The sequence below is a fragment of the Charadrius vociferus genome, unplaced genomic scaffold, assembly GCF_000708025.1.
Source record: "Charadrius vociferus isolate BGI_N301 unplaced genomic scaffold, ASM70802v2 scaffold320, whole genome shotgun sequence".
Lineage (NCBI taxonomy): Eukaryota > Metazoa > Chordata > Aves > Charadriiformes > Charadriidae > Charadrius > Charadrius vociferus.
The window spans coordinates 476,663-486,633 of NW_009646501.1; the positions used below are offsets into that span (position 1 = coordinate 476,663).

Genomic DNA, 9,971 nt, shown 5'->3' on the forward strand with positions numbered 1-9,971 from the left:
CGGTTGGCATTCGATACACCGTCTTAAGATGTCCTTTTGTCTTCTCTCCCGCCCCAGGGCCGATGCAGGAGACAGTGAAGGATTTCTGGAGAATGATTTGGCAAGAAAACTCTGCAAGTGTTGTCATGGTCACCAACTTGGTGGAAGTGGGCAGGGTAAGGGTTCCACTTTCCCAATATATAAAGCCAAACCGGCACTGGGTATCTCACGGTGCTGCTGCTCAGGCGAGCTCAGCAAGTGTAATGCCTTTTGCTCACTGTAGTAAGGGAATGAATTAAGCCGCCCCGTTTTTTTCTCTAAAATGCTACATTCTGTAATACTTAGCTGCTTCCCTTCTAGACTAATAAGGATCGTGTTCCTGGTGTAAGTCTCAGCTTTAGCAGGGTTATACAGATTTATGCTCGCTGAGAAGCTGTCTCCTTTTTCCGTACAGAAGGAAAAATGTACTACTTCAATAATTATTCTTTATCTGTATAATTTGAATACTTCTCTACCCACAAAAAATCCGGAGGGGCAAGAATGTGCAACTGGTGTTCAGACTATCAAAAGAGCTCTTTAAATGATGGTTCAAAGCCGAGACTTTCCAGTCACTTCAGAAGGTCACTGTGCCCTGGTGGTACGAGGTCGTGCACAGCTGGATCCTGGGGCCACCCAGCAGCGGTGGCCTCCTCAGCACCCACCGCTTTGCTCTCTTGGACTCCGATGAACCAGAAGTCCCTGTGTCAGCACAAGGCAGTAGGCAAAGCCCGCGATGGGAGCAAACATGAATAAGTCCAAAGGCATAGGTTAGACTTTAGGGAATAAGAAGACGACGTGTCTGGGGTGGCTTTCACAAGCATATTCTTACCACTCCTGCTGATCTTTGGTTTACAGACAGTCTCAGCCAGAAACTGGAGCTTTTAAAAATTTTGTCCTGGTGTTTGTCACCTTAAATTGCTTTAGTACGAAGAAAAATTGAAATTATAGTTTTCTCACAGCCATTAGTAATTCAGCTGTTTTGTATTTGATTTCCCTTAGATCTCATGGTTGAATGCCAGCTGATTCTCTTCATTTATTGTTATTTATTCTATTTTACCTTCTACTGACACTTCAGTTTGAAATAAATGCCTCTGTGTAAAAAAAAAAAAAAAACAACAAAAAAACCCAACAAACTAAAACAACAAACCTACATTAATCATATTTAATATTTATAACCCCCTTTCGTTTATGACTGGAACTGGAAAACGAAACCTGCTTTGCAGTAGCTAATTGCTTCAGCTTTTAGGTGCTGTTCCACTCTTTCATGCTAGAGCATTTAATAACTTGATAGTCTTTGTTAGCCTAAATATCCCTTCTCGAGCTTCACAGCCTTGGCTTTAGTTTCTACCATTAGCTTTGCACGTTGCTTCTAGAATTGGCTGAGCTTGGATGTCTTTACATGATCAGGAGATTTCTTTCTTGAGCCTTAGTTTGAGGCCTGTCACAGCTGGTAAAATGTCAAATTTGTGTCCACATCTGATAAGGAAAGCTTAGAGTCAAACAAATTTAATGTATCAGCAAGTATCTCTCAATCCCTGTGAACTGAAATTCTTTGGCTAAACAGAGCGAGTTCAGAATTATGGTAGCACTAGCAAGAACATAGATTTTTCTCAAAGGGGATGATGGTAGTGGCTGCCAGGTATTCTGTAAACCTGATATATGGCCAGGGTGTGTATGGAAATTAAAGGAAGCCGTTCCTAAAGAAGAAGAGCTAAATGCATCCTTTTCATTTATATTCACAACACAGGAAACTGAAAAAAAAAAATCCTCCCTGTGTTTTCTATATATGGTAAAGGAATTTTGATCTAATTTATACAGTTAATTTTGACAAGGTCTGTACATCAGAAGAAAGCCCAATTTGCATTGGCTCCAGCTTGAAAGTGGAGTAAAATGTAGGTCAGCTCTGACTCAACTGAAGTTAGTTCCTCTCAATATTTTCTTTTCTCCCTCCCCAGGTAAAGTGTGTTCGATACTGGCCAGATGACACAGAGGTCTATGGAGATATTAAAGTCACATTAATTGAGACAGAACCATTGGCAGAGTATGTCATACGCACATTTACTGTACAAAAGGTAAGGAAATCTTCAATCGACTGAGATTTGGGTACAACATTTGTGTTTAGAAATGTGAACATTGGGAGACGTATCCAGAACGCTCTTGGAGATGGGAGCTGTTACTATTTGGACTGGTTTCACTTCAGAAACCTGAATTTTCGATGGAGATTCCAATTTTGGACGGATGATTTTAGATGAACATCTTGATGTAGCCGCAAAAGTAGAATCCACAGTGCATGAAGTTTAAATGCATCCAAAAGCCAGCAGATAGTTGATGGTGTGCCGGAATAATAACTGTCATGTTTCACAGTGGCAAATTGCAGATGAAAAAAGGTGTCAGTTAAACAGGATGCCAGGTAGGGTCCCCTTTCAGCAGAAATAACAATACAATAAAGGCAAGAGTATAAAAATTATTCCCAAATCAGCAGGATTTGGAAGATTTTTGTTACGTGTAATTAGAAATTGGATCTCTGAGTGTCAGAGTATTCCAGGTCTGTCCAAATTACTCTCCAAACACTCAGTAAGTGGTTTTAAAGCTTTTCCAAAATTCCTGCTAAATGAACTTCAGCCACATTGGGAATATTATTCCAGTTTTTTAATCCATGAGCTCCATATTTCATTAAATCACCGGAAAAACCTGGTAAGAAATGCTAATGCCAAAACCTGACAGGTTAGAGGACCTGCTGCTGGATTCTGCCTACGTTTCCTGTAGGATAAAATGTCACAGCTAACTGACATTTCCGTGTCACCCTTGGCTGGGCATATACAAGTGGTGTCAATTGTGGCGTACTGATAACTTGATCTCACCAGAAAAGCCAAACGATGGGTCTGGGTACCAGTTTTTGCCCTTTTCACCACCAGCTGTAATCTCAAACTGAGATTTTTTTTTAGCGGGAGATGGCAGAAAATCTACCCTTGCCTGGGGCATGCCCACCCTCTCAGCCTTCATTCCCCAGGCTGTTACTTCAACGCCTCAAAAAGGATTCAAGAGTAACTTCTTGGGGGGGGGGTTTATGGCTGTAACACTAGAGGAGGCTGGACAAGTGCAGTGAAGTCACCCTGTAAAGTTCCTCATCAGCTGGGTTTGAGCTCTTACGGCAACACGTTTGAGTTGGGAGCCAATTCACCTTCGTAGGCCTCAGTTGCGTCTTCCCCACTTCATTTGTGCTTGGAGTTCAGCTTGAAATCTCTCGGAGTAAAAGCGGCGCAGGACACGTTCCCGCGTGTGACGAGACCTAAATGCTCGCTGAGCCCTCTGCTTGAGGGAAAGCAGCAGGGACCAGAGTATGCTGATTGTGATATGATGGAAGAAAAATAGAGGCTGCGTTGTCTCCTCAGAAAGGCTACCATGAGATCCGAGAGATTCGTCAGTTCCACTTCACCAGCTGGCCGGACCACGGCGTTCCTTGCTATGCCACGGGCCTCCTGGGCTTCGTCCGTCAAGTGAAGTTTCTCAATCCCCCAGAAGCAGGACCCATTGTTGTGCACTGCAGGTACGCGAGCTCTTTGTCCAAGCCTTTCCTCCATCAGCTTTTTCAGCTTTTTTTCCCTTTTTCTTCTCCTCTGGCAATAACCAACTACATTTTGTTTGTTTAAGAGTATAATTTGTGGGCCTCACGAGGAAACAAAGTGGAATTCGGTTTTCTTCTCTAAAGTGGCAGCTCTGGAGCTTAGCTGGCATGAATTGGAGATGCTATAAGTAGGTCAGAGAGGGCCATTTGGATGTAGAAGACTCTCTGGTGGCCTGTACTCTCTTAGAGGCTCATAGCAGAGCTGGGAAAATGGTAAATATCTGGGAAAACCATTCCAGTCGTTATCTACAACGAACCTCAGGTGGCAGAAGGGACAAAGACAGGGAGTTTTAAAGCAACTGTGCTTTTCTACCCATGTGCAGTTCAGCTTTGTACTGGCGTCAATAGTCATCAAAAATTTAGTCTGTTTTCCTGGGTCTGGACGGCAGCCCTTGAGCATCTCAGCCCCCTCAAAGCCCGGGAGCTGGAATGGGAACGTCAGCCTGAAACCCTTCCCAGTGCCTTCCAGCTAGTAACGGGAAGGGGAATGCCTGCGGGAACCTCGCTGCTTGGTTTACAGCTGTGAAAATTCACAGCTTGAATCACGCGCTCGCTAAACAACTCCCCGGCTGCTGGTGTTACCGGTGAGGGCTCTTCGGCGCGGTTTTCTTCCAAGTGAGCTGCAAACCCTGCTGCGCTGCGTGAATAGGTAGGAGAGTATCCCTGACGTGAAGAGCTAACCGTTTGAGGTGCGATCAGGCATGCTGCCGGTGGTGGGAGAGCAGACACGCACACACGCAGGCAGGCATCACAGTTAGATGACTTCAAACGCAAGGAAAGATACTCTTAAAAAACAGAGTTTGGGTTTGTAGCAGCTACTTCTGCAGTGCTCAGCCCACAGCTCAGGGCACGTGTTCTATAAAGGGGAGAAGGCCGGAGAGCAGAGCTGGCTATCCCAAAATCTCACCCCTAATCAGTCCACAGGCAATTACCTCTAAGGGCCACTCTGTGTGATCAGGAGGAGAGAGAGAATACATCCCGCAACCACTTTAGAAAGGAAAATCAATTAAATTTTACCTTTTAAAAATAGTTTTGGGTTGGGGGTGGTGTTTTGTTTTGTTGTTGTTTTTTTTTTCAGCAAGCGTGAATCAATTTTATAATAAAATAGAGCTAAGCCTGAGGAGCTGGCAGGAGGGAATTCATTCAGAGCCGGGGACCTGAATTTGCTGCCTTGGTGCCGTGACACGGGTCTGGCCCTGGGAGGAGTCTGAACCTGATACACTGTCACCAAGAAAGCAAGGAGAAATTTTTCATCCTTCAGATTTTAATGAATAAATGCCATTTCCTCTCTGTTATTTATCTGCTTTTGAATTTTAATGACTTGCTTTAAGTGGTAATTACCAAATTCTCCCTACCGATGCCTGGCTGGATAATATCACTGTTCGATATTTATGAAGTGCCAGGATCCTCTAAATATAGAAATGTTATAACTATTTGTTAAAATTCTGAAAAGCTGAGAGATAAAGGGAGAGGAAATGCCACTTATTCATTAAAATTCTGCAAATGAAAAATATCTTCTCTCTATTCAGCAGTTGATTAATCTGGTCCATTAATTTATGGTCATTCTTATCTCCTTGCTTTCGGCTCTGCTGGAGTTTTCGTGCAACTGAAGTTTCCCCGATTTGAGCCGAGTTTTCCTTTTTCCTTTGGAGTAATGTGAAGAGACGTTCTCCTCTCGCTATCCTTCACACCTAAACAGCTTGGATGATTTCCCGGGAGGGAAGGAGGACACAGTGACAACACAGTTTTGCAGGAGATAGTCCAATTCTCACAAGCAGTGGGGGGCTCTAAACTGAAGGGTTTGAGTAGCCTCCAGCTCCTTTCTTTGTAATTTTACAATCCACAACTTGAAATCACTCTCCTCAGGACCCAAACTCCTCCGGATTAAAAAGAGAGAGGAAGTGTTTGAGGTGGAGGACTGAGGCCCTTTCATCACGCCCGCTTGAGTAAACGTGTGCGTGCCTTTTAAAGAGTGCTGTGGAAAAAAATTCTGGGATTGTGTCTGTTTGCAAGCTGGAGGCTGCTCTCCCACATCCTGTGTGATGAGAGGTGTGCAGGTGAACCAACCTTGGAAAATCATAATGATTATTTTCCTAATTTTTTGTTGATATTCAAGAACACAAAGGGGTTTTTTTTCCTGCTACCTGGGTCTGTTTCCCTTTCAAGAAATATTATTTTACCTCATTCTCTTAAATCCTAAGCTAATTTAGCTACATAGAAAAATCAACCCATTAAGGAGAGGAGAGCAGCTTCCAAGAGAAGAGAGCTGTGTCTGTGATACGGTTATTTTCTCCTCTGTAAAGCTCTGCCCCTCCACGGTCCCTTGATCATTCAGGCCCTCATTGTTTTTTCTTTTTTCAGTGCTGGGGCCGGGAGAACAGGGTGCTTTATTGCCATCGACATCATGCTTGACATGGCAGAGAACGAAGGCGTGGTAGATATATTTAACTGTGTGCGAGAGCTGCGATCCCAAAGGGTCAATCTGGTGCAGACGGAGGTAGGTGCCAACAGGTCTCCTCTTCGGATGCACTGCTGTCGTATCAGCTTCCCTGCTCAACAGGAGCCCAGCGATTCATTAAGTCAACACTTGCTTCCTCTGTGATGTGATTATACAGAGCTTTTGGTGGCTAAACATGACCAGATGTGCACCGAATCACATTCGCTGGCAGCTACTCGGGGCCTCCAAGACAGGAGGGCAAACCTTGAAGTTTAGGTCTTAGCATTGCTGATTAATTTTATTCTCACGGTAGAAAAAAGCTAGCTCCTGCATCCTCTCATGACTCATTCATAGGTATACTGTAGACTCGAATAGTACCTAGTTTGTGTCAATTGGGAGCTAAACAAATGAAACATCCTTGATTAAAGGAATGGGTGCTGATTAAGCAAGCTGCTCCGTCACGTAGCGTCTAGCAGCTGCACAAACTTCCATGGAACCGTTATCCTGCTACACAATTTCTTCCTCTGTCTTTCAATGCCTTCTCCCCTGAGGGACAAGGCAATAGCCTGGAACAGAGAAGAGCTTTTAACTTTGTTGGACTTCTCATACTTAGTGCGGGGAAAGAACTTTCCTTGGAATACCAGGAGTCCAGGAATTTTGAAGACAGATGGAGACCTGTTAGTACAACTGTTCCTGCTGGTGTTATCGTAGATCCAAAGCACAATCCATTCCTGCCCGTTTCCTCGTGATTGTGAACAAAAGGGCTTTACACCCTGATTTCCTCCTCAATCCACCCCCGTTTCGTCTCAGCGTTCCTGAGAGTGGTGACTTCCCATTTGACTTGTAAATTTGAGATGAATACATGAGACCTCACGTTCAATGATGGATGAAATATGCTCACAAAGCTGTCACATAACACACTGTAATTTGTCTCCACGTGAAACAGAGCCAAATATGCATATTGGGCATGATTTAAGAAAAACAAAGCAGTGATATTTCATGAACTGTATTAACAATACGATTTTAATATCTTATCCCCTCCCCTGTGCAGGAGCAGTATGTATTTGTCCATGATGCCATTTTGGAGGCATGTCTCTGTGGCAACACGGCCATTCCAGTTTGTGAGTTCAGATCCATATATTACAACATCAGCAGACTAGATCCACAGACCAATTCCAGCCAGATAAAAGATGAGTTTCAGGTAATTTCATGTGTCTCAGTCATTGTAGTTGGTGTATTGTAGGTGTTTAATCAATTTCTGTGTGTTATTTTACGATTTCCAACAGAGGAAAGAAGGGGACGCTGAGCCAAGGTCTGATTTCAGCTGATTTTTGTTGTTTTACTACTGAATCAAGCAGAGATTTGTTTTTGAGCATGAACTTTTCAGCCTTCGGCAAGGAAAAAATTCCCCATCGCTTCAGTAGAGCAAGGGTACCAATTTTCACAGATAATGTTGTACTTCTCGTTTCAACAAATATTCTGTTGTTGATTGTCTTTTGTAATTTATGCAGAAACATTTATGCCTCAAGGTCTCTTATTATCCGTTCTCGTGGCTCATACACTGCTTCCGAGTCTTGACAATCAACTTGTTGACGTCCTTCCATACGATAGGAGAAAGGGAGCTCACTGAGCGTTACTTTCTCTATTACTAATTTTCAATGAACTGAATCCCTCGGTTCGCTATGTATGTTGTGCCAAGTAAGTGGTGGTGAGAAGTGAAATGACATATAGTAAAACTCACGAGTGCTGGTGTGGCGCTGTTTGCCTGATGAAATGAGGACCGCTCCACCTTTTGCTGTCACCGTTGCTTATCCCACCCTAATAAACGGGCTTGGGACACACGAGCCGTGAGCCCTGTGCAGCTGGACCTCTTACACAATAGGGGACTCACCCTGCAGAACAGTGAACTAAGTTTTCCAGTCTTATTCCCCATGTATCTGTAAATCCCTTTAGGATTTTCAGCTAACACCAATGTATGGAAAAACAGAATATTGTGGGAAATCTGGGCAGGATGAGTTAGATGGGAAAGAGAGAGAGAGATACCTCTGCTATTTGTTTGGAGGCTGTTCTTCTTAGTCAGCAGTAAAAAGGTGGAGATTCCTTTAATTGTAGGAAATGCCCACCCCCTTTCCCCGCAAAGTATCTTTTGCAGCAGGAGAATGTCTTTTTAGAACCCCAGTCTGAGTCAGATGCCTCTTTTCTTCCCGTGCAAAGGGTGAATGTGCGTTTTTTATCTGAAACCTTACAGGGAATCATCAAGGTTGGGATAGTGAGATAAAGAGCGTGGATCCCAACTGATGACAGTTCAATTAAAAAAAGATCTGGTTTCATTGAGTGATATCAGATCTGTAAAAGCGTTTCTGGTTCTGGACGCTTGGCATGAAGGAGCCAAAGCCTAACTTCATCAAATGCTGCTATGCTGTTAAAAAAAAGGAAGTCTTGCTGAGCTTATTTTGTCATGATACGAGACGAGATTTGTCGCCTGTGTGCTTGTTCTTTTGAGCTGCCAGGCGCTGGCAACTCCTGTGGGAAGGAAAAGCTCCGCTGTACTTTGCATAAGAGGTTCCTTCGCTGTCTAGTTGTAGAATCTATTTTTACAGGATTTTGGCTCAGAGCATTCTTCGGCCCTGTTTGTCCGGATTTAATGCAAAAGACGGTGTCTTTTGCTGCAATCTTTATGAACCAGTTGATCTAACCGTAGATTGGTTGGTGCAATTTGTATTATTTAGGTCCCGCTGGCCCTCAGGTAAGGCTGGATATATTTCGCATGCACTGCATGTTGTCTGAACATGCAAAAGCTCGTTCTGGAGAGATTTTGTAATCTGAATAAGTACAAAAACAAGGGAGAGAGGGGAAGGGCATAAAATAGACAGGAGTAAATCACCTGCCTAATTACCTGCACTGTCAGAGATCTGAGATTTCCTGTCGCTCCCCCAGCCAGAGTACCTGCTTTCTGTCTCTAGACAAAGGGACTGTTTATGTAGAACCTGCATGATTTAGAGCAGCTATATTATTTCAAATCTTGTGCTCAGGCACATTTCTTTATCTTGGATTGTTTGACCCTCTGCTTTTCTCCATTTGTAACCTCTCTGGCAGAAGTCAAGCTTTTTGTAAGAATTTTTGGCCCCTAAATGTTTCGTGTTACTCTGATGGCTGCAGAGGAATTGACTGTATGACTGTGTGGGCTTTGCTCAGGAAGAGGACACATAACAAGTGAAAGTAGAATGATATCTGCCACAACTTAAGCGACAGTGTTAAGATGCATTCACTTTGATTGGCTATTTTTGATCCCTGCTGACCAACCTGGGCTGGTTTGTCAGGAGGCCTCCACAATGGATAACACAAAAGAAAAATAGATTTAAAGAAACACAGCCTGTCAAGCAGTGGGAAAGATGGGTAACGTAAAAGACTGACAGCAAGACCCCAGAGATAAGGTATGACTATGTAAGCGAAGCATCCTATGTGTCACTCCAAAAGGAAAGCAGCAATCTAAATAATGTATGAAGCAGACTGACTTTCCGGTTAAAAAAAACAAACCACATTTTCTCTTAAGTTTTTGTATACATTGTTAAGATAAATCAATAGTTTGAGGAATCACCAGAGGATTTGAACCCAGTCTGACCTGCTGGGCAAGCCAGGTCAATACTCAGGGTGCTTCTGCGCATGATCCACTTGAAGAGAGAGAAGGATACGTGCTTCCACGCTAGGGGCAATAGAAACATGAGGAGGTTTCACTCCATGACCAGGTCAAAGCTGCAGCTTGTACCTGTGACAGCTATTTCCAACCTTGAGGAGAGAACAGGAATGTTACCTAACTGCTGTGGGGTTTTAGAGCTGGAAATTGTTAGTAGGTGTGTAGTGCCCTCAATTTACGCTGGAGCTTACGTTGTT

General features: G+C 43.5%; 1 protein-coding gene across 1 annotated transcript in view; it reads left to right on the forward strand.

The window, feature by feature from the left end:
* PTPRT (protein tyrosine phosphatase, receptor type, T) overlaps window positions 1–9,971 on the forward strand; it is a gene marked incomplete at its 5' end in the record, with an annotated part of 340,319 nt that overhangs the window by 319,417 nt on the left and 10,931 nt on the right. Inside the window, 5 exons of the mRNA XM_009883565.1 lie at window positions 58–155; window positions 1,974–2,090; window positions 3,411–3,565; window positions 6,005–6,140; window positions 7,132–7,281. Of these exons, the coding sequence (XP_009881867.1) occupies window positions 58–155; window positions 1,974–2,090; window positions 3,411–3,565; window positions 6,005–6,140; window positions 7,132–7,281 (656 nt within the window). The remainder of the gene's footprint in view (window positions 1–57; window positions 156–1,973; window positions 2,091–3,410; window positions 3,566–6,004; window positions 6,141–7,131; window positions 7,282–9,971) is intronic.